At 42.1% G+C, this 27,865-nt stretch overlaps 2 protein-coding genes across 3 annotated transcripts in view; one reads left to right on the top strand and one right to left on the bottom strand.

Moving 5' to 3' along the window:
- Positions 1-27,865, top strand: part of EXOC4 (exocyst complex component 4) — a 402,320-nt gene that overhangs the window by 190,064 nt on the left and 184,391 nt on the right. For both annotated transcript variants that reach the window (XM_031605115.2, XM_031605116.2), the window contains exon 10: positions 1,085-1,181. In XM_031605115.2, the coding sequence (XP_031460975.1) occupies positions 1,085-1,181 (97 nt within the window). The remainder of the gene's footprint in view (positions 1-1,084; positions 1,182-27,865) is intronic.
- Positions 14,506-16,085, bottom strand: LOC149919321 (uncharacterized). The gene has a single exon (XM_090133901.1). The coding sequence runs from the start codon at positions 15,598-15,600 to the stop codon at positions 14,524-14,526; it is 1,077 nt and encodes a 358-aa protein (XP_089990027.1). The 5' UTR covers positions 15,601-16,085; the 3' UTR covers positions 14,506-14,523.

The following is a 27,865-nucleotide window of genomic DNA, read 5'->3' as shown; positions in this document are numbered from 1 at the left end:
GTTGCTGGTGTTTGGTTTTTTGTTTGTATTATTTTTTATAGATTGTTTGCAGGTAATGACCTAAAGCACATAAACTTCACTTTGAAAAGAGAATTGGAGGCACTTAGTAGTTGGTTTTGTTCCTCCTCCTCTCACACTTTCCAATTTGAAGACATTCTTTTTCTCATTTTAAGGCAGAAGGATGTCAGGGTCAAAAAAATTCAATAATCTGTTGGTGTTGTTATGATTTCAAGTACTTTGTCATTTTCCTGCCTGTAAAGTTATCATAATAATGTGATTAGGTTCTGTATTTATTATTATTCAATCATTAAAGGAGAGTTCACATGCAACATAAAAATGGCTTAATGACATTTGGGATAGTGACTTTGCCCAAGTCCAAAAACAGAGTTAATAGGGTTATTTGTCAGATGATATGGGCAAGAATACTGTCTGAGCTTTGTAATAAGTGAGTTTGACTGAAGCGTGGGGGCATTATATGGTGAATTTCTGCTAATTTCAGAATCAGGTAATTTTTTTTATGCTAATGTGAGAAGCATCTGCCCTGTTCTTTTAAAATGTGTTCTTCTGGGAGAGTAAGGAGTGGTCTTTGTTGCACTCAGGAAATGCAGGAGTTCTAGGAGATGTAGGCTAAGTATTTGTCTTCCTCCTTTTTCCTATTTCAATATCCTGATTTAATGTTTCTCACTGTTGGGAGCTGCTGGTGGAAGAAGCTTTGCTTCAGCTGCAATGACACGGAGATGGGTGCTTCATGCCACTTGAAACTCTGCAGTCTGTGCTCAATGTGTATAAATTACTCTCTGAGCTTATTTTACTTCCCAAAAGCATACCAAGCTCAACACATCTATTTTTCCCAAAGCTGAGAGCCTGTTTGTATGCAGCTTTTGTTTGGGCAATGGAGACTTCTGCTGGGAAATTACAAAACTCAGAGTAGGAAATGGACTCTCAAGAGCCCCAAATGGACTCTTGAGACTAGTGTTAAGTGTAATGACACTTACAGACAAAGCTAAATCTCTAATTATCAGTTACTATCTGAAAATCAAGGGATGTTCAGATTCTGTTGAACAACTTCTGTATTGTTTTCCAGGAGGACCAGATGATAATTTAATCGAAGGTGGAGGATCCAAGTTTGTCTGCAAACCGGGAGCCAGAAACATCACCATCATCTTTCACCCACTCCTCAGGTAAGTGAAGCTTTCTATCTAGTTCTGCTATGAAAATAATTAGGATAAGTAGAATTAACCCATTTTATTTATGGGCATGTTGTGATTTCTGAGATAACATGCTCCAGCAAAGTGTGTGTATTTATGGCTTGTGGAGAAGTTTTTGTATGCACGTGTAAAAAGTAAACACCAGTTGGGTGTTTACTTTTTACCAGTTGCCAACACTTGTTTCATCACTGTCAAGATTAACTAACACTTCAGGTGGAAATGCTTGCCTAGGTGACCCCTTTCCATTGAACAGTGTCATTTATTATTGACCCAAGCTGGGAAGAGTTCAGTTTCAGCCTGTCACAAATTGTTTATCGCTCATATGCTTAAAAAGTCAGAAGGGTACTTTATAAACTGCAAGGTGAGTTCGTTCCTTGATAAACAAGTATGCTCTATAGACTGAAAATTAAATGTGTGATCTAAAGAGCTGTGCCAGTTGCTAAGATCATAGAAATTCAGAGCTTATCAAGGATGGCTGGAACTTCAAACAAGTCTCCTCTCACCAAGTCATTCACTTCTGATGCTTTAATTTTGCTCTTTTTAACTTTGCAATTTAACAGTACATTTTCTTACTTTTACCAGAGTTAAATAATATTAAATTTTTCTCAATTGATGTCAGTCTTCCACCTCTGCATGTTCCTTGCATGTCACACACATCCTTTCCTGTTCACTGCTTGCACCTTCAGGGTGCATTTCCTTCCTTTGCTGTTTGTATTACTCACTATCACGATTCACTTAAGAAACAGGGCATTCTTCTTCAGCACTAAAACCAAGCAATAATAAAATAGTAATAAAGACAAAAAAGTGGAATCTGATCCTGAGAGCAAGAGTATCCTAAATGTCATCTTGGCAGCTGAAAACAGTTGTGACTTCTTTGGACTTAAAAATGTGGAGGGAAAGTGCATTAATCCCTCCAAATGTATATTTCTGATGTCATGACATCAGATATTGGAATGATCTTTAGAACAGCACCAGTTTTGAGGACATATTACAATTTGTTGGCTGTTTCAGATCTTTCCTTTACAAAAGGAAATCTGTGTGCTCTCTATTTATTGCAAGATGCCTATAATGATAATTTCATAAGCACGTATTATTTCAACACCAATCTCTTTTAAATTGAAAGAAACGTGCTAAAAATTACTTTACCAGAACATAATGTTTATTTTTCAGCTATTTTGTTGTGAGAAAAGGAGGAGTGGTTGACGCAATGAGCTATTCAAGACAACCACTAGGACACAGACTTCAGTCTCTTCATTTCTAACAAATTTGCAATCTTCTTTCAAGCACAGAGCGGGGTGGGAATGCTCTTCTTTTTATTGATGAGTTGTTCCATATTGATTTAGAAACTGGTGAAATACTTCCTTTCCATTTTCCTCCCTGCTTCATTTCTTTTTCTGTTTTGGTTTGGTTTTTTTTTGCCATACAAGTCAAACACGAGTGCTTTAAAAAACACTTCTCACAAACACTTCACCTTCGATACCAGCTTGCAAGATACGCAGTAGAATTAATTAATGTGCTTCATAAAAAATAATTACATCAACATTAAGTTATCTGCCTGCAATATATTTATTTTTTTTCACCAACCATCTGCAACATCTTAACATCCTGAGTGGAGCATCAACAACTGAGTGAAGCAAAAGATACCACTCCGTCACCTAGCTTACCTTTTTCTCACTGTTGAATGGGGTGAGTTTGGGTGCAGGTCAACAATGTAGAAACTTCACAAATTTTACTTGCCTTAATCATCAACAGAATAAATATCTTATGGGTGTCCTTGCAAGTCTTAGTTTTAACTTGTGATCTTCAACTTTGGCAGCGTATTTGGGATGAGCATAGCACTGCATTTCTTTCTTTCATAATTCCCTTCATGGAATTCTCTTCCTTTCTTGCCCAGAGAGATTATGGATACCCCATCCTGAAGGTATTGAAGGCCAGGATGGATGTGGCTCTGGGCAGCCTGGTCTAATAGTTGGTGACCCTTCCTGTGGCAGAGGGGTTGAAACTGGATGATCTTTGAGGTCCTTTTCAACCCAGGCCATCCTTTGATTCTGTGATTCTGATGGGAGTCAAAGCAGTGACTGTCCTACCAGCAAACTGGCTTACTCATTGCTTCCTGTTAAAACTGCCTGTAAGATGCTGCTTGTCACTTGGAAATGCTGAGTATGGAGGGATTTGCAAAAATATTGATATGTGCAATTATTTCTATCCATTGCTTGTTGGTTAGATCTGTGTCACCCTTTTCTAGATGTTATCATGTTCAGTGTGAAGGTCTCCAGGAGCTAATTGCTGCAGAGGTGTGAAGTTTTCACTTGTTTTATTTTCCATTTGTTTTCAAGACTTCTTACGGCTTGTCTCAATCAGCTTCCATCAGTGTCATAGGCATGAAATGAATCTGTTTTGAATTCAGAAAGATCAATGTTTTATTTCAAAGTCTTTTTTCCTTATTTCTGTCAAGTTCACATAAGTGTGTTGGCAGAGAAGTTTTAACACCGTACAGCCCAGCTGATCTGTTAGGAACTCAAGAGCTTCTAGTGTTGGAAAGGGTCCAGAGGAAGGCCACAAAGGTGATAAGGGGGCTGGAGCACCTCCCCTACAAAGACAGGCTGAGGGAGCTGGGCTTGTTCAGCCTGCAGAAAAGAAGGCTGCGGGGTGACTTCATTGCAGCCTTCCAGTACCTAAAGGGAGCCAACTCTTTGGAAGGGTAGATAATAGAAAGACAAGGGGAACTTTTAAGTTGAAGGAGGGAAGAATTAGGTTGGATGTCAAGGGGAAGTTCTTTACTATGAGAGTGGTGAGGTGCTTGAATAGGCTGCCCAGAGAGGTTGTGGATGCCCTGTCCATCCCTGGAGGTGTTCAAGGCCAGGTTGGATGGGGCCTGGGCAGTATAATTCTGCACAGTACAGTAAGTTTGGATGGAGAGTAACCAAAGCATTCATATTCATCCATTTGAATTTATAGTTTTTGCACTACTAATATGAAAAGTGTCATCTTCTATTGCATCAGAGTTGCACAGTCACAGAGTTAAGCTTTTTTTGATTATAATAGCCTTTTTTGGATCCTTTTTTGTTTGCAAGATGAAACTGAGCTTGGCTTCAGACCTGTTTGAAGGATGCAGGAGTCAGCAGGCACTCCAAGGGCTGTACGTTGCCCCCATGTCTCCAATAACGAAACTTCTTTCAGAGAAACTCTTAGAGCCATGGAGAGTCAAAGGGCAAATACACACAAGTAGGTTTCGAAGTCTGCCTTTCCCCAGATCCACTTAGAGCAGTGAGCCAGCATTGGGAAATGAGTTGTCATGCAGGTTGGGATGTGTGTCCCTTATTTCCACTAGGACAATTGAGGCTCACTAAGCCCCAGATTAATTACCAGGATTTAATGATACCACCACACACATAATAGATGAATAGCGAGTTTTTGCAAGACAAGTGGGTATTCTAGCACGGATGATTCCTGGGAATAGATTTTACTAACTACATATGAAAACTAATTGCGTTTATAAATTGAAGAGAAGAGCACATCTGATTTTCCTTAATTACATGTTGCGGGAGGTGTCAAAGTATAAAAGTTACCCAGGAAGTCCAGTTGCTTTTTTCATCCTTCATTGCTAACCAGCATCTGCTTGGATCGTGGCAGCGTTGGCGTTATTGGTGTGTGGATGAACATCTCCCATTGGAGGATGGATGCACGTGGGACCAATGCTGAAGCCCTTACGTCGTGGAATATGGAACAGCCTGAGCGATGTCTGTTGTAACATTTGTCTGGTGGAGGGTTTTTTTCCCGTTGTTTATTTGTTTCAGCTGGCATTTGAAAGGCACTTGGCTCTTCAGGGTAATAATCATTTTACATATGCTTTATAGAGTATGTTTATTACCAGACAATTGAAGAACAGATGTCTGCAGTCTTGAGGCTTAAGGGGGAGGGGTTGGAGATGGAGGAGATGATGGCGTTTTGAATCATGAAAGCACTGCTGGTGCTCATGCAGTTGAACATTGTTTGGATGTTGGGTATTAAAGCCGCGAGGGGATCCGTTTATTAATACCAGCCACACTTCATTAAGATCAAGCAGCAATTAAAATGATTGTAGGACAGCAGAGAAAGCTCAGTGTTCATTGATTCGGAAGAAGCAGTCGCTTCTGAGCAAAACTATATCCTTGTGAAGAAGTGCTCTGGAAGGGCTGAACTGAGCAGTGCAGCATCGCATTCTTTACCAAGTGGGAACAACTGCACCGTGCCAGCAATGTTCTCATCACTGCTTTTGGCTTCCAAGCTTGGACAGTCAGAAAGTGAGAAACAAAATGTTGATTTATTTGCAAACTTAAACAAAAGAAAAAGAAGAAAAGGGGAGAACAACCAATTGGACTCCTGCTGGTGTTGTTTGAGATGCTTAATGCTGAGGCAGTGCAGGGTTTGTTATTTCCTGGTGGTTTGGACTGCTCAGAGGTAGGGGAAATAGAACAGTATATAGGCAGACAGTTCAGTTTAACAATTGCATGGATTTCCTCACTTTAATTTCCCCATTATTTAAAGCAGTGGCTTTTCCAGTGGTAGCGTATTAGGATGAGGTGTTTTTTTTTTTCTTTCATTTGTGGTAATGGTGAAAAGAGAGTGATTGCTCTTTTAATAAGTAAAATGAATGCTGTAGGGAGTAGTGATGGAGAAGAGTAATTTTCTTTTGCTGCTTGTTGATTCCAGTGTGCTACTCACCAACTGGTGGCAATCTGCTCGATAATGTGGAAGGTCACATTTCAGACTCCACTGATAACCTGTCCTTGGGAGGGAGGTGCTCAGTGTACAGCATATATACATACACCCAGCTATGTGTGTGTGTGTGTTAGCAGTGATGTTGTAGCTTTCCATGCTTCAGAAAAATCGTGTCAAGCTACTGTTTAATTCAGGATATGTCAAAATCGAAGGTGCCATATTTAGGATGTAAGTTCTCTGTTCTCACAATGTTGGGACGGGGTGGCAAAGCCACCATCAATTCCTGTGGGGCATCTGAATCCTTTGGTCTTTGTGAACATCAGAGGTTGTTGAGCAGTGTTCATATCCTCATACCTGTAATTGAAATGAATCTGTGCATATAATTAAGAACGTAGTTATGTCATCGATAATCCCTTTTATTACTGTCACATTTTTACAGCTGTAGTAACAAACAACTCATGTGCTTTTAAAATCTGCTGTAATACCTCCTAGTGGTGTACTAATGTCTGATACTGTGCAGAATGTGTTCTTTTGTAAGCAGAAGGAGTGTGTGAATTGGATTAGCTCATTCGTTGCTTGGAGTATGTTGGGAGTATGTTAAATAGCACCAGGGTTGGTAAGAAAAATGCGTGGCATTTTATCAGCCTAAGAGTAATATATTGTTATTGAAGTAGGTGGAAAATAATCTTAGGGCGCAGATAATGGTAAATAATGAGAGCTGATGTTTTTAGCGCTTTGAAATCAACCCCAGAGTACTCAATTTTCGAGAAATCAATAGTGACTCAAGCTAGAAGATGAAACTTGTAATACCGACTGATTAAAGTCTGTATTTCCAAATGAATAATGTTCAGAGAAGGGACAATCAGATGTAAATCGGTTACGTACACATTATTCGCAAACTTTTAGTGCCAGTGACCTCTTCAAAATGAAACTGTCCAGATGGTCATGAATACCATTTTTCTTAAGTCTCAGAGTCGAACATACCCCTTATTTTCAAAGAGAGGGGAAAATAGCACGTAGCTCATCTGAATCTTGCTTCTGCAAGAGAGGCCGGGTCCTCCTGCTGACTCAGGGAGAGTGTTCTGCAATGCAACAAGGCAAATGGGATTCAGATCAGTAGATCTCAACTGCTGCTTCTTATTCTGGTTGGGCTTGATGATCTTGGAAGAGGTCCAGGGGAGGGCTGCTAAGATGGTCAGAGGGCTGGAGCACCTCTCCTGTGAAGAAAGGATGAGTGAACTGGGCTTGTTTAGCTTGGAGAAGAGAAGGTTCTGGGGAGACCTCATTGTGGCCTTCCAGTACTCGAAGGGAGCATGTAAACAGGAGGGGGAATGTCTGTTTACAGGGGTGGATGGTGATAGGACAAGAGGGAATGGTGTCAAACTGAGACAGGGGAGATTTAGGTTAGATATTTGGAGGAAGTTTTTCACCCAGAGGGTGGTGACACACTGGAACAGGTTGCCCAAGGAGGTTGTGGATGCCCCATCCCTGGAGGCATTCAAGGCCAGGCTGGATGTGGCTCTGGGCAGCCTGGGCTGGTGGTTGGTGACCCTGCACATAGCAGGGGGTTGAAACTAGATGATCATTGTGGTCCTTTTCAACCCAGGCCATTCTATGATTCTATGGTCTTGAAGGTCTTTTCCAGCCTGAGCAATTCTATGATTCCATGATTCTGTGATTATGGTACCTGTAGTTGCCATGCTGCTTAGCATTCCCATCTTTATTTTGGTGTCATTAATGCTCATCCTTGAGTGTGGCAGGTCCTTGATGCAACTTCCCATACATTCTCTGTTTACTTCAATTGACCTCAATTGCAAGCAACAAAATCTTAAGGGAGCAATTCGACACCCCCTACTGCAGCTTTTTCTCCCCCTGGTTTAATGAGTGTTTAGCAGACATTTAGTTGACAAGTCCCTTGCTGTTGACATTTAGTACTTTATATCTGTCAACAGCAAGAATGAATGTTTCTTGCAGGCGAATCCTAACTCTTTTCCCTTTGACAAGCTCTCATAAAGTCTGCATCGCTGAATTATAGACACATTTCAGCAAAGCTTGTTGTTGTGACACTGCTAAGAAAAGGTTTCGTTCTGACTGAGGCCATCTCAAAAACAGGGCGTGTGCACAGGAAGAGGATGGGGAACAGCTTCACGTTTTGTGCCTTTTTTTTTTTTCCTTTCCCCGATGCCTTATGAGAACTGACAGTCCTACTGTGTGTGTCTGATTAAAGATGACAGTTTATAAAAACCTTAAGGTAAAGGCTGTTCATTTTCGATGACAGAAAATAAAGCAATCTCCCCCCACCTCCCACGCAAACAAAAACTCTTACATGCCAAAAAAAAAACCCCAACCTCTTAATATGTGATGCATTGATTTTATATTGTCTGTCAGAGAATGTGCTTCAGCAGATCAGTCAAGTTTTGAGTTTTCAAACATGCTTCATCCGTACAGAAAATCAACAGCCTGTCAGAAATTTCACATCTCTGCAGCTCCTCCTTTCTGTCAGATGAAATATAACCTGAAGCAGCGTAGGAATTTGACATTTGCAAGAACTTGCACTGAATAGCTGAGAGCAGCGTTCATTCATTTCTGTGATAAATAATTACTGCTAACACGTATTATGTTCATCAAGCCAACAAAGTTTTTTTGGCTCATTTCTTACTAGAAGCACTGTTTAGGTTTAGTTCTAGCTCTTAACTTGTTTTCACGCAGTATGATTAAAGTTCCCTGTATTGCTGAACACTTATTATTTTCATTGCAGTGTAAGCAGAGATTTAGTCATAGGAATTTTCAGTGACTTACTTATTCCTTTTGAATAGTGCTTGACAAGACCTGAGTCATGCCTTGACAGCCAGTCTCGAGGTACACCAGCAAACCTTATGAGATCTGCTCCTCAGGTTCACTCCCAAAGAGATTATGAGTGTGGCTGGTGGATATTGGCTAAAAATTTAGCAAAAAAATGCTGATTTCATACTATATTAAGAATACTTCTGGGGCTTTCTCTAAATAGAGTTGATGTTGGACTGGAAAAGGGATATTATGGGATATTTCTGACTTTTCAAGCTTATTCTAGTGTAATACAAAAATAGAAGGTAGGCAAAACCAGCATGTCTTATATATGGACCTATGAACATAATGTTGCTGTAACTACTGTTTTGCCACTAATTGTGAGATCAATAATTATGAAAGTGTGGATGTATAAACCAGACAATCCAATTCGTACTGATTCTGCTAAATAATTTAATTAGAAATTATCTCCATAAACTCTGTAGTGTCTACAGCTTTCTTTGGTGTTAGCTAAGCTTTCCAATGCATTGTGCAGGCGAATCGTAGCTGTGAATCATCTGCAATTGATTTACATTATTGCTAAGTACCATATAACAATTTCTCTCTGCTGGCGGGTTTTATTATCATTATCTAGTTCTAGTTGTCCAAAATTCCTGATGTGAATACATAGGCCAGAGCTGATAGTGTTTGGCTTTTGTTTTTGCTCTTTCCATAAGTTGTTCTTAGATGTGATGCTGAAACTCCCAACTTTTTTCTAGCTCCCATTAATACAATTCATAACTTTCCTTTTGAGTCCTTGCTAACAGCTGATGTTAAAAATCCCATATTCACAGTTACAAACTCAGAATCTTCCAAGCACCCACTGGCAACATGGAATCACTTCTATAAGCATGATGATTTTTTGTAGGTGATAGGAGTTACAATGATGTGAGTTGGCTGCAGGGAGGCTGCAGAGGTGAGCTCTGTGAGGAGAGGCCAGAACTGCCCGTGGCAGACAAGTCCTTTCCCAAACAACTCCAAAATGGCCCCACCTTGGGGCACAGCTGAGCCCATGGTGAAGGAGGCTTTCCCCACAGCTGAGCCCATGGAAGACAGTGTTGGCACAGATGGAACCCATGGAGGAACCCGCACTGCAGTAGGTGGATGTGGTCTGAGCAAAGTCAGCCACGATCAGCCCACCGCCAGAAGCTCTTCCAAGGTGTGGTCTTCTTGCTGGCAATTCCTTGGAGTTCTATAAAGGAAGAGATAGATATGTGAAAATGCATTTAGTGGTTCATGTTCAATGCCAAACCTGGTAAGTAGTCCAGGGATTCCTTTTATGTTTCTCACAACACATCACTAGACCAAATAATTCTATATCAGAACATTCCTTGCTTGTCAGTCAAGACCTTTGAAAGACAACCCTATTAACACACGCTTTCCAGTGTATTTTTCCTTACAGAGTGTACAAAATACAAGTGTATTTTCCCTTAAAAGAATCTAACATACCTGAAATTCTTTGGCTTTTTAAAGTTCTCTTTCCATGTACAGTTTTGTCTCTTAGCTACCATCTAGGAAAAAAAGTTCTTTTTTTTTTTCCCCCCATTAATCCACCCTTCTCCAACATAGACGTACCAGCAGTGACTGACTGACGTGCTGCTGGTGCTTCACCCAGGCAGACAAATGAATTGGTGCAGATCATTGTAGTGGGGACCGTGAGGTGAGACATGTAAAATGCATTGCTAGCTTTCAAGAGAATCTTGAATCTTATGTGAGTTCATGCTGGCTGTAAATTATTATCACCCAATGGCACCTTGTTAGCAGGACAGGTGCAAGAATTTGATTAGAGATGGGGAGTAACCTTCCTTTGTTATGAGAAGGTCATCTTTTCAGGTTGCAGCTGAGAGTGAAGGGAAGGAGCTAGCAGCATGGAAGCATGGATCTGGAATTGTTATTTTTATGACTGCTTACATGTTGGACCGTTAAAAGCAGCATTCTGCAGAAGTTTGTAGATGTATGTCCGTGAAATGAGAGGTTAAATACAGAAATGAAATCTTACCTGTACTGAAGTTAACATTTTTATTCTGTTTATTTTCCTTTTCTTCCTTTCTCCCCAAGCAGAAGCACAAGCATTGCTGTTCTTAAAAACCTGCTGGTCAGAAAAGCATTTAGCAAAGTTGGAAGGGAACTTTGGGTCCATTTATTGAATTTGAGCATCTATGAAACTCTTCAAGCCCGAGGTGAGGGTCCCCCATTCAGGAGGCTGGGCTTTTCTGGCAGCTCCCCTGGTGCTGGGGAATGAACTTTGGCAGGAGCTGACGCTTGCTGTGGTTTTCATTTCAAATGGACTGTGTATTACTCAGGAAAAAGAAAAGCCTGCAAGACAACACAAAAATGTGGCATAGCTGGCAAAATTAGGAACTAATCCTTCTGTTTCTTAAGAGTAAAAAAAGAAACTTGACAAATTGTACGTTTGCAATCTACTGACGGAAGTTGTTCAGGTAAGACATTAGTCTGGCCTTTCCCTGGGTGTAATAGAAGGAATCCAAGGATGAAAGCATACTGTGGTTTAGATCCGAGTTATGATATTGTGATCCTGAGAAACTTAGTTGAGTCCGTGTGTTTATGTTCATAAATCTTGATGACTTTTTCTATTGAAATAGAGTAGAACCGTTTTGTGGTGAAAACTGAAATGGTGATTACTGCATTTTGTACTTGGTTGTAGCAGCAAAGATATAGAACCCAGGATAACAGAGCTTTTGGGGCTCCATTTCCCCTATAGAGCAATTAGAGGACCACACAGCTGAAGGGAAAGGTTTTTAAATGTATTATTTTATTTGAATTTATTTTACGTATATGACATGGGGAAAAAACTTTGATAGTGAACTGGCATTCACAGAATCACAGAATCACAGAATCACAGAATCACTAAGGTTGGAAACGACCTATAAGATCATCCAGTCCAACCATCCACCTGTCACCAATGGTTCTCATTAAACCATATCCCTCAACACAACATCCAAACGTTCTTTGAACACCTCCAGGGTCGGTGACTCCACCACCTCCCTGGGCAGCCCATTCCAGTGCCTGACCACCCTTTCAGAGAAGTAGTATTTCCTAATATCCAGCCTGAATCTTCCCTGGCGAAGCTTGAAACCATTCCCTCTAGTCCTATCACCAGTTACACGAGAGAAGAGGCCGACCCCCAGCTCGCTACAACCTCCCTTCAGGTAGTTATAGAGAGCAATAAGGTCTCCCCTGAGCCTCCTCTTCTCCAGACTGAACAATCCCAGCTCCCTCAGCCGCTCCTCATAAGGCCTGTGCTCCAGACCCCTCACCAGCTTTGTTGCCCTTCTTTGAACACGCTCCAGGGCCTCAATGTCTTTCTTGCAGTGAGGGGCCCAGAACTGGACACAATACTCAAGGTGCGGCCTCACCAGAGCTGAGTACAGGGGAACAATTACTTCCCTACTCCTGCTGGTCACACTGCTTCTGATACAAGCCAGAATGCCATTGGCCTTCTTGGCCACCCGGGCACACTGCTGGCTCATGTTTAGCCGAGCGTCAACCAACACCCCCAGGTCCATTTCCTCTACACAGTCTTCAAGCCATTCCACCCCAAGCCTGTAGCGTTGCTTGGGGTTGCTGTGGCCAAAGTGTAGGACCCGGCATTTGGTCTTATTAAACCTCATCCCATTGGCTTCAGCCCAGCTCTCCAGCCTGTCCAGATCTCTCTGTAGGGCCTCGCTACCCCCAGGCAGATCGACACTTCCAGCCAACTTGGTGTCATCTGCAAACTTACTGAGGGTGCACTCAATGCCCTCATCCAGGTCATCAATAAAAATATTGAAAAGGACAGGCCCCAGCACCGACCCCTGGGGAACACCACTCGTGACCGGTCGCCAGCTGGATTTAGCTCCATTGACCACCACTCTCTGGGCTCGGCCCTCCAGCCAGTTCCTTACCCAGCCAAGAGTGTACCTGTCCAAGCCACGGGCTGCCAGCTTCTGCAGGAGAATACTGTGGGAGACAGTGTCAAAGGCCTTGCTGAAGTCTAGGTAGACTACATCAACAGCCTTTCCCTCATCCACCAGGCGGGTCACTAGATCATAGAAGGAGATCAGGTTGGTCAAGCAGGACCTACCCTTCGTGAACCCATGCTGGCTAGACCTGATGCTCCAGTTGTCCCGCACTTGCCGCGTGATCTCCCTCAAGACAATCTGCTCCATAACCTTCCCTGGCACCGAGGTCAGGCTAACAGGCCTGTAGTTCCCCGGGTCCTCCTTACAGCCCTTCTTGTAGATGGGAGTCACATTGGCAAGCCTCCAGTCTTCTGGTACCTCACCAGTCAACAAGGAGCACTGATAGATGATGGAAAGCGGCTCGGCTATCACCTCCGCCAGTTCCCTCAGCACTCTCGGGTGAATCTCATCCGGCCCCATGGACTTGTGACAGTCCAGTTGGAGTAGAAGGTCTCTGACTGTTTCCTTCTGAATCATGGGTGGTTTAGTCTGGTCTCCAGCCGAGACCACCTGGTCGAAAAGTGGAATATCCTGAGGATAACTGGTCTGACCTTTAAAGACAGACGTAAAGAAGGCATTCAGGACCTCTGCCTTTTCTTTATCCTCAGTAGTCACATTCCCGGCTTCATCCAGTAAAGAATGGAGATTCTCCTTAGTCCTCCTCTTACTGTTGATATATTTGTAAAAGGATTTCTTGTTTCTTTTTATTCCAGTGGCCAGGTCGAGCTCGAGCTGGGCTTTCGCCTTTCTGATTTTCTCCCTGCATATCTTAACAACTTCTCTGTATTCTTTCTGAGTTGCCCGTCCCTTCTTCCACAGGAGGTAGATTCTCTTTTTCTCCCGGAGCTTCAAGAATAGTTGCTTATTCATCCACGCCGGTCTCCTTCCCCGCCGGCTCATTTTGCAGCTCAGGGGGACAGCCCGCTCCTGCGCCTGTAAGACTACCTTCTTGAAGAGCAACCAGTTGTCTTGGACCCCTTTACCCTCTAAGACTGAATCCCAGGGGACTCCCCCTACTAGTCTTCTAAACAGTTCAAAGTCCGCCCTCCGGAAGTCCAAGGTAACAGTTTTGCTGTTCTTCCTCCTGGCTCCACCAAGAATCGAGAACTCTACCATCTCATGGTCACTCTGTCCAAGACAGCCCCCAACCTCCACATCTTCCACCAGACCTTCTCTGTTTGTGAACAGCAGGTCTAGCGGGGCAGCTCCTCTCGTAGGCTCTCTCACCAGCTGCATCAGAAAGTTATCCTCTATACACTCCAGAAACCTCCTAGACTGCTTCTTCTGCGCTGCGTTGAATTCCCAGCATATGTCAGGGAAGTTGAAGTCCCCCATGAGGACAAGGGCTGGCGACCTCGCAGCTTCTGCCAGCTGCTCATAGAACACCTCATCTGTCTCCTCATCCTGGTTCGGCGGTCTATAGCAGACACCCACCAATACATCTGCCTTGTCAGCCCTTCCCCTGATCTTTACCCATAGGGATTCAACCTTATCATCCCCAGCCACAAGCTCAGTAACATCAAAACACTCCCTAACATACAGAGCCACACCACCACCCCTTCTTTCTTGCCTATCCTTCCTGAAGAGCTTGTAGCCATCCATTGCAGCACTCCAGTCATGGGAGCAGTCCCACCATGTTTCCGTAATGGCGACTAGGTCATAGTTTGCCTGCCGCACCATGGCTTCCAACTCTTCTTGTTTGTTGCCCATGCTGCGTGCATTGGTGTAGATGCACTTCAGCCGAGCCCCTCGCCTCATCCCTAATCCCATTGCCGCTCCCCCAGGCTCATCTCTAGCAGGCCTGGTTTTATCCCCTACCCCCTTCATATCTAGTTTAAAGCCCTCTCTACAAGTCCTGCCAGCTCTTGGGCAAGGATCCGTTTCCCCCTTCGAGACAGGTGAGACCCATCAGCAGACCCCAGGCCAGGAGCCGAGTAGACCGCCCCATGATCAAAGAACCCAAAATTCTTACTTTTGCACCATCCTTTCAGCCATGTGTTTATAAGGTGTGTTCTTCTGGTCGTCTCAGCGTCCTTCCCTGCCACTGTAGGAATACAGGCAAATACTACCTGTACGCCTGTTCCTTCAACTAACCTCCCCAGTCTCCTGAAGTCATTTTTCATAGTTCTCAGGCTTCCGTCAGTGACCTCATCACTGCCAGCCTGGACTATCAATAAGGGATAATAATCGGAGTTGCGAATCAAACTAGGAAGTTTCCTGGAAATATCCCTGACTCGGGCCCCAGGGAGGCAGCACACTTCCCTGCGGGTGGGGGCAGGCCGACATATTGGGCCTTCTGTTCCTTCTAGAAGGGAGTCTCCTATGACTATTACCCTCCTTTCTTTTCTGGAGGAGGCAGTCATTAAGCGTGGAGCTGGATGCCTCTTCTTGGGAACACTTGGAGGCAGTTCTCCCACTTCACCCTCAACCACCGCACCCTCCAGTTTCAGGGCTTCAAACCTATTACATAGAGGCACCTGGGGAACCGAGGTAGGTCGGGATGGGGGTCGCCCGCATCGCCGAGCTGGGACCTGATGCCATTCCTCCTCTGCCCTCAAATTAGCTCTCTCATTTCGATCATGGCAAGGGAGAGGGTCCACTGCTGTTTGGGGGGTGCAATCTCTCTGTCTTTCACGCAGAGAGTCACACCACCAGTCTATCTCCCGCTCGCACTCTCTGATGGCTCTTAATCTCCCTACCTCCTCCCTAAGCTCCACCACCAGGCTGAGAAGCTCGTCCACCTGCTCGCACCTTGCACAAGTGGCATCCTTCCCATTCTCCCCTGGCAGCAGCAGGCTCAGGCACTCCCTACAGCCAGAGACCTGAACTGCTACATTTCTTGGCAGGCCCTCTGTCTGGGTCGCCACAGTCCTCTTGGGGGAAGCCCGCCGCCTGGTAGAGACCATGTTTGAACCTGCGGTCTCGAGGTCTGTCAGTAGGAGAGCTGATCACCTGAACAAAGACAAGGACAAAGCACTGATGTGTCCTGCCACAAGTCACAACTCCCACACCAGCTACTGCAGTAATGTATGAGCAGTGTGGGCTGCGTTCACACTCTGACCACCCTCTCCGGTGTCAAAGGCGGGTAACACCTCGTTCTCACCTGGAGCGATATGTGGGCAGGAGCCGGCTCCTGCCCTCCCAAGAGCTGCTTTTAAATTCCCAATGAGCAGTCAAGGTCAGGTACAAGAGATAAGGGCCAGCTGTTTAAATTATACCGCGATTTGGGCCAGCTCCACCCCTGCTGCCTCAGCAGCCCGCCCACAAGCTGCCAGCTCCCGGCGCCGACCACGTGCTTTTTGCTGCCTTCAAAACCAGCCCTAAAAAGAGCTTTTTCGTCGGCTTCTTTGCTATAGATCCCTTCCCCAGCGCAGTCTTACCTGCTCTGAAGCTGGTCTCCTCAGCATTCTCCTGTAAAATATAAAATTGTAAACTTTGGAGAAAGTACAGAAGTTATGTAGAGCACAGAGTTGAATTTCATACATCTCCAAAGATATTAAAAGGAGTTTTTCAGAGTATTTTGTTTTCTTTCAGTTTATGACTGTGAGCCATGTGCCCTGGGGCAACAGAAGGAAAGTCATTGCCTTGAAGGGGAGTCAGCCCATTGGAGAGCATGTTCTTCAGACATTGAGTCACACACAGAATCACTTTTTTGTGGAATGTTCCTCTGGAATTTCATCTAAACTTCTGCTAATTTTTATCAATCTCCAGAATAGTCATGAAAAAAAAAATTGCAGGAAAGAAGTGGGTCTTTATTTTGGTTATTTTGAGTCCCAGGCATCTTGAATACCAGCTAGATTACCAGTAATTGCACATTGTGTAACACCACTATGAAGCACTGCTGTAGCTCCTTTCATCTGATAACTTCCAAGTTCTTTATAGACATCAGTTCATTAACACCTCAGCATGAAGTGTATTGCATGGAAATTCTGGCTGTGTGACGGCCAGGAGTGAAACCATTGTGGTTGAAGCAGAGAGTTAAACAGTCATAAATTCTGTGCAGGTTTGGAGTGGTTGGAACGTAACTGAAAGTCATAAATCCCCACTGTTATTAATCAAGGTCCAGACGTTCCGTTTTGTTCTGGCTTTGTCTCTCCAGGTTACATTTTTATAAATGGATTTTGCTCTGGAGGGTGCAGCAGTTTTGTGACAGCTCCGTTCATCTGGTGGAGTCCTCCTGGAGCAGAAGGCTGTGCAGGCAGTTTATATGGAATCAGAGTTATAGAAATGGTTGAGCTGGAAGTGACCTTTAAAGGTTATCTGGTCCAACGCCCCTGCACTGAACAGGGACACCTACAGCTCCATCAGGTGCTCAGAGCCCCATCCAGCCTGACCTTAAGTGTCTCCAGGAATGGAGCATCCACCACCTCTCTGGGCAGATCTCACTCAGATCATATGTGGGTGATCTCCTCAGCTTTTCCATTTGAGAACCACGTCTGGCACAGTGTTGTATGAATGCCCCGTGCAAGCTTTCAGCAGTTTTCTTCTCATCACTGTAACCCCATCCACATTTTCCTTGATCAGACTTGTCTTTGGTTGTGCTGCATTCTCTACAGATAATTAAAACAGCAGAGTGCTCTCATACCATGGACTGACACTGCTTAATTACTTCTGCCTCTGCTTTCTCATCAGCGAATTGAACACAGTGTTTATTCCATATGTCCATTGAGTACTTTGTTATCTGTATATGAATAGCCCTATCAGACAACTAACTGTGGTTCTCTGTGCTGGTTTTGTGCGATATTGAGGCCAGTTAAGTGATTCTGCAATCGTGGACAGGCACTAATAGAAGTGTATGGGGCTGAGTTTCTGTGGAGGTAGACTTCAATGAATCACAGCTTGTCTGGGTGGTACAAGTGTTTATCTGAGTATATGGACACGAGGCAGTAGTTACATTTCTAGAGAACATCCAGACAGTGAAATATGACCATGAATTGTATTTTTGAAATGGACTTTTACATTCAGATGATGCTGAAGTTATCAGCAACATGGAAATTTTGTGAGCCCAATAGGACTGTTTAAGGTTATCAAGTTCTTGGGTTTCTGGTTTTGCTTTTTTTTTTTGCTGTGGGAATGCTAAAACAAATGTTACAAAATAATGGAAACTAGAGCCAACTCTTTTTGAGTCTTCATTGTGACTGAAGAACCAGTCTCTATAATAATAATTAGAACGAATGGAATAGTGATACAAAGGACACTCAGTGATGTCCTCAATGAGCGTCCACTGAACAGAAAAGCTGTTCTTTGGATTTAGGTTTTCTTTTAGCAGCCCTGGCTGATTTATCCTAGGAGAAAGAGACTCTGGAGGAGGCACGTTCCAGCAGTGCTGTGTACTCTGTAAAATGCAATGATTGGACACTGGCTGAGGATCCTTGTAGCTTTGATCATTTTTAGTGACTTTTTTCACTAAGTCCATTTTCTTTGCAGTGAGAGAGCGACTGTTTGCAAAGTTGAAAGCAGCCAAATGTTTACCCTCCATCAGGTCAAATAACATTGCTGAATAAGAACAGATTCCTTGGAAAATGTTACTTGGTTTTGGGATACCCAAGTTGAGACAGGTATGTAGTTTAATGGACACAAGATGTTACATCAACATAATTGTTGGGAGTATAAAGGAAAGATTAAGACCTTCCAAAAATAAGACTATATACAACAAGAAGGAAGAAGGATGGCAAAATGTCTCATTTGCTTCTTTTCTAATAGATCTCCAGGACTCTCGAGAGGGGGAAAAATCACCATTCTGCTGCACTGTGATGAAGATGACTGCCATGGACAGTCATGGTATGATTGATGGCCAGGCAGTGCATAGATCACAGTGCTGAAACTCAGAACTGCTACATGCAGTAGGAAAGTTGGTCTAAAATATTATAGTACTACAGGAGGGAAGTAAAATCTGTTTCTTTTCCTTCATCTTCACAAAAGGTGCAGACAAGTCTTCAGGCTGGAGCCATTCTTCATTTTGTTTTACGGGGCTGTGCAGTTTATCACTGCAAGTCATTCCTCACTGTGACCATCATCCCTCTTGGTACATAGCACACAAATGACAGTAGTGAAAACAGGCTATGCAGTTTGCTCACAAAGTCAGATCGGGTAAATCAGTAACCTGCACTGAAAGCAAATTGTTGTTCAAAAAGTAATAAAAGTTAATTAATTGCAAGGAGTTTCTAGATTGCTAGTTGCTGTATTTTGTTAACGTCGGTATTTCTTTCCCTCTCCTTTGCTTGTTTCCTGAATTACTGTTTTACCTCTGCCGCAGACAGAATTCTTCCCAGTTGTTTATGACATTTGAGTAGCTGGGAGTATTTTTTGCTGCCCGTTCATAAGGGCCCATCTTTCTTTCGTATAAGAGATGCCAAAATTGTTGCCTATCTGATCCACTGATAAAACAATTCACCACCCTTCACTCTGAGGTTTTTTTCCCCTATGTCCCCTCTGCTGCTTCCCCAGAACTGAGCATGGGTGCTTCTGAATGGCTCTTCACGTGTTTTAAGTGCACATTTTCCCTTGTACGATGGGAGATCAGTCATGTGCATCCCCCAGAGCCCCCTGAAGAAAGTGTTTGGCATCTCTTCTATATTAAAAAAAAAATAAATAGGAGTTGTCAAGGATGGAGAACTATCGTTATTGTAAGCAGAATGGGTGCTTATTATCAGTTTTAGGTACACCCAGGCCAATAGTTAAGTGTTTTTCTCTGGTTAGTTTGATGAAAGACAATAATGGAATTAATTGCTGGTTGTCATTTGTAATGTAGTATATGCAGTATTTGAGTTATTGTGATAATGCATTGTAATTACCTACCATCAAGTGCTTTGTAATGTTAAAAACATGATCTTTGAAGTAATGTAGCTAAGTTCTTTGAATTGAAGGCAATGGTTATTGCGAGTACAATATCATTTTAAAATGTCAATCAAGTCAGTTAGGTAAACAAAATGATGGTTGCATGGTTGGTTTTTTTTTTATTTCATATATTCTTCCAGTGCCCTTAAACCTTCCCAAAAGGTTGGCAGAAGTAGCAACATGCCTGGAGGGCTGATAAATAAAAAAAGCTATTTCAGAGCTCTCTGCACACACATCCAGTCTGGGAAGTATTGTGTGTTGTGCATAAAGCACTATCCAGGAAGCCTCTTTGTGTTTAAACCCAAAGGGATTACTGCTCATTTTGCCTTTGCTATAGTACCAGCCAGGAGAGAAAAACTCTGACGGTAGGGCTGCCCCAAATCTGCAGGAGAAATGATTGTGATAAATGGTAGATGGTGTAAAGCTTTTAAAAAGGCAGAGGTTTCAATTTGCACTTTGCGTATATGCACAAATGAGTCAACAGATGCAAAAAAAAAAACAAAAAAAAAACAATGTGGGAGATTGAACTACCACATTTGTATGCACTGTTGGTTCAGTGATGTGCCTAGAAAGGAGGAGGAGGGATGGAAAAGGTCTAGAGCCTAATGAACAGCAGTGTGGCTCCCAATGACCTTTACCTACTGCTGTAACTCTGATGTAGAACCCAAATTCCTGAAGATATTTAATCAGCCAAGTTGAATTTTGATGAAACCACACATTATGGTCCTATTACCACTGCAGAAATTAATTATAATTCATGGCAATACTGCTGATTTGTAAGAATTAAGAATTAACACTGGTGAACTGTCACCTTTTCACATTCATCCTCAGTACCACAAACCATCCATAAGATAGAAGCATTCCTATCTAGCTGGTTAAGCTCCACACCTATTCACATTTGTTTGTGTATTTATTTGTGTAACAAAGCAGCAAGTGGAAAATGAATTAAAATGCCAGATGTACATATATGTTAACCTAGACCTTTTATTAAGAGATTTAAATTGACACAAAAGTGAGCATCATTTTTTCAGCAGGGAGGTGCGTGGTTCCACGTGTGTTTTCATGATGGGATTCATATTGCAAACCTTCTAAAATCAAGACCCAATGTTTCCCCTAGCCTATGGCATTTAGTAATTGTTCCTCTAATTTAATAGATGTTGACAGAAAAAAAAAAAAAAAATAGGAGAAATTAATGGTGTGACAACAGTGATGCTTTTCTGCTTCCAAAAAAAAATACGGTTCAGTAAAATCTTTCTTATGGTTCTTTTGAATTCTTGAACCTCAATTACATGTTGTTACAGACGTGTCCACGTTCAGTTGACCTACCCAATTTTAAAGGCAATATAAAATACAGCATTTTCCTCTCCTTTTTATACAAAATCAAACTGGGCTAACTGGAGCTGACAGTAGATTCTTGCAGAGCTTAAAAGGCAAAAAACCTCTCTGGATGGAATTAGCATCAGGCATGAGAAAACGATGTCAGTGTCGCCAACGGGCATTTTCTGTGACTTCCTTGTGTTTGGTGGCAAGTCCCAGCAGCTCAACACAGAAAAAAGCCAAATTGTCAAAAGCCATTAGGGGTTGTCACTTCGTAGACCTTCAGACTGGAATTCCCCATTTGGAATTGCAGTGGAATGATTTTCTTTTTGTTGTTATTCTTTAAGTAGGACAATCAGATGTTTTACATAAACGGATGAGATTTAACCCATTCATAGAACCATCAAGGCTGGAAAGGCTGCTAAGATCATCTACTCCAACCTTCTACTAAAATACTCTTATTTTAGTGAGCTAGCATTGTAAATAAACGTAGTTGCTCTGTTTCCATGGTTCTGCATAAAACAAACAAGGTCAGTAGTAAATGATGCTATTTGCTTCTGTTTATCAATGAGTGCCCTTCCCACAGCTTTATTCCTTAGCTTCTAATTGGCTACCTTTTGATTGCCAATTAGGGCAGTTTGATGAAGGAAAGAGAAGGCTGATTAGCTGGGCTGTGAGGAAGCTGATGTGCTGTAGTGCAGGATTTGCCATGAGGTCTTTCAATCAGCAGGTAGGAATCCTTCATCACTTGTTGTCTCAAAGCACATTAGAATTTGGTCTACCCTTACAGGCTTTTTCAGCACGTGAATTTTCTTTCTCTCCCTGATTTAGCCATTGTTGCAGAATCCATCTAGAGCCACAACTACTGGCAAAAGTTTCCTTCTTCTTTGTTTTTTTCTCCTCAAGGTCCATGTTGTGGTCTCCCCTGGGATATTTGCTGCTCCAGCATAACCACTGAAGCCAAAGTCTGATATTAGGGGATATGTGAAACATATTCCCTTTCTGTTCCTTTAAGTGGTGAATTTTGGGAGCCTCATTTAGAAGCTTTTTTCCTCCAAATTCTCAGATACAAAGTGCTGCTGCTACCCAAGGGTGTTGATCCTGTGGTTCATAGGGAGTTATTTTTGTAGATGATTTTTTTTTTTTGCACGTAGTCAAAATAGAAAGGCTTCGATTTAGTTTACATGCTATGAATTCCTAAGTTTTAAAGGATATATTAGTAATGGGTTGGTGCTCTAATTAAGTGCCTAATTATATACAGCTTTCTTTTTTTCTTCTTCTTTTTACACTTTTTTGATGGTTTATGATAGCTTTTACTGTAGCAGTCTTTGCCGTGTGTGAAATTTAAAGCATATGTTTGAATTCTTCCATCTCCTGTGTCTTGTCATTGCGTTGGTCTTTTTTTTTTTTTTTTAGAATCGATGCGGAACTTCAAAAATAATTGCACAGTAAGAAATGCAGAGTAATTTTCTCAAAAAAGAAAGAAGCAAAACAGCACGAAAATCACCTTAAACTTGGCTTTGAGGTGCATCTGTTGATGTTTTTTGATATCCGTGTTACTACAAAGTTAGGGTGAAGTTCCCACCTTGAATGACAGGCCGCCCCAGAGAGACCAGCTGTGTCACACGCCATTGATGTTCATCATTGCAATGGATATTGTGGTTTTTCCCTTTGTTGAGCTCGATCGAGGTTTGTCTGGAAGGCAAGAAGTAAAGTTTCAAGCTCAAGGGCTGTCTCTCAAGTGTAGCATCTCGAAATCCCTATTAGCCCAGAAGGCGTTCATACTGAATTGTTGGCAGGGAGCACATGACTTCAGTGTCACTTTGGTTTTAATGGGAAATGTTGGTTTATGGAAATAGACGAAGCCTGTGTGCTCTAAGGGACACTTCCTAGGGCTGGAGTTGGGGTTGGCTGATGCCAGACTGTGCGCAGTGCACACGAGGAACAGTGTGTTCAGATGGTATCCTCAGGCCTTTGCATTATCACAGCTCCCCTGTGGTGCCAGCAGGGATGGTCAGCTGGAAAAATCATTGCCTCTCACAACCCACTATACTTCAAATCAGGCTTCTTTGCTTTTTTTTTTTTTTTCCCCTTTGTTTAGCCATTTGGTGTGTAAGAAATAGCACAATGATATATAGAACAGCAACCAAAAAAAAGGTATCCTCTCTTCTCTTATGTTAGTGTCCCATTTATTTCGTTCTTCCTATTTCTGTAGAAAAACAGGACACAGTTACAGCTATGAAACAAAATGTAAGTGCTATCAGACTCTGTTGTACAAGTTTCTGCAGTATCTGTTTTTCTGAAATACAGGGAGAGATGAATTAACAAATGCGTGTTCATGGATTACTGGGAGGTGCTGAGCTGTGCTGGTGTGTGAGGCAGGTCAGCTTTCTCTAAAGTCTTAAAACAGCAATACCACGATGTATACACACCACAGCAGGTGTCAGTCCTCAAGGAATGCTTGAGACGTTCTTAGAAGGCTGAGATGGTTTATAAGACTTGAGCATCTACGCTTAGGGAGTTTGTTCCTCAAAGACCATCAATTTTCAGTGCCACGGAGCCTTGCCTTTCAATTCCATGGCACAGCAGCAGGAAAAAACTGAACAAATCTTTTTGTATCATAAAATCATTAAGATTGGAAAAGCCCATCCCCACCATGCCCACTAATCATGTCCCTCAATGCTCCACGTTTCTTGAACACCTCCAAGGACAGTGGCTGTACCACCTGTCTGGGCAGGCTGTTCCAATACATTACCATTCTTGGAAGACATTTTCTTTATACCCAATCTGAACCTCCCACGGTGCAACAGAAGTACATTACCTCTCATCCCATCCCCAGTTACATGAGAAAAGGGGCTGACCACCACCCACACATTTCTAGGTCTGAGCTTTAAGCTGGGCTCAGCAACCTGTTTGCTGGACACTTGTCCTTCTGTACAAGAACACGTCTCTACTGATAATGACATCTTCACATTTTCAGTTGGTATGTTAATAAATGCGTTGAGAAATTTGCTCTTGCACTGAATGTCAAATAGATGGGAATATCTGTTTCAACAGTTAAATTCCATCCACGCTAAGTGCAGTGTGAATATATGTTTTCACCTTCTGAATTACGTACAAAGGAAAGAACACCGTCTGATTCTCTGCTTGCTAGAATAAATGTCAGGAAGGACATGACCTAATTATCTTGCCTCCCATTTTCCATCTACGTGAAGTCTTTCAGCTTTCTGGGTATTTTTTAAAACCGCTGATTTTTGTCATTGATCCTAGAATTTCCATAATTTCAGTATTCACCAAAGAGAGCAAAGAAGTAAGTGTATCTTATAATTATGTGATGACATGCAAATAACGTCTCCTAGGTAAAGATTCAAAGATCTATTCTGATATTGATAAGCCTTATGAAACAAAACTAAACCTTTGGTTTAGCTCAGACCTTGCCAGTTCCAGGATAATGAGTTACCATGGGTAAAGTCCCATGGTAACTTCTGAAACGTTAATAGATACTTATCTTTTACCTCAAACTAATTCATTCTGCTTCTCATCCCATTGCTTCCTTTGTTGCCTGAACACCAAGTTGATGCCTGCAGTTCAAGGGCAAGGCGTAGAGCATTTTGATGAGCACGGCTGCATAGGGTTGGACATAATAGACTGAAATGTTAATTGTATTCAAAGGAACTTCAGAAAGGTCTGAGAATTGGGGGGAGGCGTGAAGCTTAATGAATCTACAAGCATTTACACCACTGTAAGATTGTGTGCATTTTTTTGATATTGCATTGTGATTGGTTAGTATTATTTGCATGTGTCTGTGTGAATCATGAGTTTATAGCACTTACACAGGCGTGATACTTCTTGGGTGATGATTTGCTGTTTGGAAGCTCATCAGAGGGTTAGTGCAGAAGACATCATGAGAGGACGTGGACGTTTGCCATTAATTTTATTAAATCATAGCATTTTCAATACGTATTTTACCACACTCTGCTGTTTTGTCTAGTTTAGACAGAACTTATGGTCTTCTTTGAAGTCACATTGGAGATTCTTCTTACGGTCACTGCCAATTAATTTTTTCTTAGGACAACAGTGAAATTGTATGTATCTTTGGTAGAGAGGAGATTGAAACCAGTAAAGGGAAAGGTAAAAAGAAATCTCCAGTAAGCTTTTAAAATCTGTGTTAAGTGAGGAAAATGTGACAATTCTCATGGCAATTTCATGGCTATCTCTTAGACTCTTGTAGTCAAAGCGTTAAAATATTTAAAAATACAGAATATTTATTTGAATTATTGGGACAATTTATTATTACAGTAATTACTCCAATTATTTTATGCTTAAGTATGTTTTAAGTGACATATTAAGGTGAGGGCAAGTCATTTTTATTTCTCTGGGCTGAATTTCACAACAGTTAATTAAAACAAGGCTGCTTCTGGGAAGAAGGTGCTGTCAAGTACTGTAGGGCCGAGACATAAATGAATCTTCCCTTAATTTAAGTCAGGATAAACTACATCCTTATATTGCTGCTTTCCCTGCGTTTGAATCTTCCACTGAAAGCCCTCTGAAGGGATGGAGGGTTGCAAAGTGTTTGAGGTCGGACATCAAATTGTATGGACCTTTTAAAGACCGATAGGGTGCTTTAAGATTAAGCTATTGTCATTTCAGCTAAAATGAGCATCACCTTCGGTGTCTCCCTCTCCCCCAGTGAATTTGAGTGTCTCAAGCTTTTTGAGGTATCAGTGCACCGTATTTGTTTTTTTGCCTTATGTTGATCCTTGCATTTAACCAATTGCACATCCTCTGTTGACAGCAAGTGTCATCTTCGCCCTGTGACCATCACTAAATGATCAACAACAAATAACTTCTTCACTAAAGATGAATCAAAGCCATTGAAGGGTGAATGTAACAAGCATAACCTTTCAGCCCGTGGTGTGCAAGTGTTGTGACAAATCTCAAAATCTTTTCTCCTCGTCCTTTTTCATAGCTGAGCTTGAAAGAGCAGGGCAGTCTGATCCTTGTAACAAGGCCTTTCCTCCACTTCTCTGCCACTGCGCATCGTGCATAGACCACTGAAACTTCACGGCGCTTGCAGTGATTGCTTGCTCTTTATTTTTTAAGAGCTGTTCTGCTTTTCTGACTGTTCTGGTACAGATTGATAACATGGGGATTCGTTTCACTAAACTTTCGATTACTTTGCTGCCACATCAGAGTGACCACAGTGAAAGGGACTGGGAAGCAAATCTTATTTCAGTAACTAATTCACTACCAGAAGAGTTGCAGTTCCTCTTCCCCTTAATGTCAGTGCTGTCCCACAGTGACCTGATGCTGAGATGTATTTGTTTCCCTCTGACACGCATTACAGAAAATACTGACTTGACCTTTAAAAAATTTTATTAACATTTGTAAATTCTATTCTACTGTGTCATGTTTGAAGAAATTGTTTCAGCTAGACAGAAGGAATGCTTCCTTTGATGGCATTGCTTCATTCATTTGTATAACAACATACTGAAGCCACCTCCCTTTTCAGTCCTGAACCAACTGACCTCATCTCATCTCCTCTTTCACTTTTATTTTGTGAATACTTGTTCTTCTTGTAGGTTAGCATGAAGAAACTGCTTTTTTATAGTGCTTGCTGCTTTCTGTGTGCATTACCTAATACACAACTATGATGTTCAGTCAATTTTGGTGTATTTGGGACCACTTTAATCACTGGGTTTTGCTGGAGCAGCGTTGTATGTACTTTTGGCACCCATCTGTCAGCATCAGTGGTTTTTGCAGGAATAATCAAACATCTTTAGAAGAAAAATGTGGAGTAAGAGCCCACTCTGTACTGGTGAAAAACTCAAAATTCCACTTCTTGCCTCCTCTTCTGAATGTAATTAGGTCTGAGGATGCATTTGTTATCTCTAAGCATACCACATACATAAATGCTGAGAAGGGCAAACAGCCACTTGGGCAATGTTGGCTGAGAAATTAGTGGATATAGATGTTCTCTTCCATCACTTAGCAAGATGCAATTTGTTATCTTACTTTTTTATCCTTGCTGTTCATTCAGATATCTGCTGGTGACAGTCTTGGCACTTATTTATCGTAAGATGTTTGGTTTAAGAGTCTTTTTGATTTAATGGTAGAAATGAATAAAAATGGTGTACGAGACAAAGTGACATCATGCTGCTATCTCTAATCAGCAGCTCACCTTAATCTACAGCAAGAGGTTGACTGTGTGGAGTAACCCATCCTTTGGTTTGGGTGCTTGGCTCTTAGAGGTCGGCAATAAAATTAGAATGAAAAATGTGACATCATTTGTATGGGCTGAGTATGCTGTATTCCCAGAGGGAGTGGAGAAGGGAATAATCATCCCAGTTCTCGCATGAGCAGCGACATTTATTGAAGTATTTTATTTGCTTTAAAGGTGAACAAGTTGCATAATGTCTTTGTGCATGGTGGGCAGAGCTTTAAATAGTCTGTTCTGAAGATGTATATTTTACTCTGGTGACTTGTGTAAGTTAAGAATTAAAGGAGAGATTAACTTCTCTTTGCAGTATGCATTTTTGCCTTAGTACAGTTGAGTTTGTGGGAAAACCAAGTTTTTTTCTTTGCAAGAACAAGTTTTAAAAGAAGGCAAACACTTGATGTCAATCAGTTGCTTTAATTGAGGAAATAGGACCCCTAGTCTTTGTCCCAAGTCTCCCACTGTTGTCATGCCCACCTTCAGCACAAATGGCATGCCTTCAACTGCTTTGTGCCTCACTGCCCTGTTGAGGTTGTGTTGCTTCCTACCTGCTTCTGCTTTGGTTCCATGGTGCCTTAATTGCATAAATAGTGTGAAAATTTGAGATGAAATTGGCTGTATGGCTGCCTGGCTGTCACCATTCTTCTGTTTCCTCCCAGAAAATCCCATGTAGGATTTTTGAAGCTCATTTTTCAAGCAGCCATACAGTTATTGCTTAATATGCAAGCTCTAATAATGACTGAAATTAATTTCTGAGAAATGACACCAAAATAATTAATACAGCCCTCTTGGGCCACATG

This window comes from Phasianus colchicus, chromosome 1 (assembly GCF_987193195.1).
Source record: "Phasianus colchicus chromosome 1, bPhaCol1.hap1.1, whole genome shotgun sequence".
In the NCBI taxonomy this organism is placed as follows: domain Eukaryota; kingdom Metazoa; phylum Chordata; class Aves; order Galliformes; family Phasianidae; genus Phasianus; species Phasianus colchicus.
The sequence above is the reverse complement of the archived record's forward strand: the minus strand, read 5'-3'. Positions and strand labels throughout refer to the sequence as shown.

Excerpts from the sequence above, each read along its gene's own strand:
- LOC149919321 (XM_090133901.1), bottom strand. The coding sequence starts at position 15,600 with ATGGTCTCTACCAGGCGGCGGGCTTCCCCCAAGAGGACTGTGGCGACC.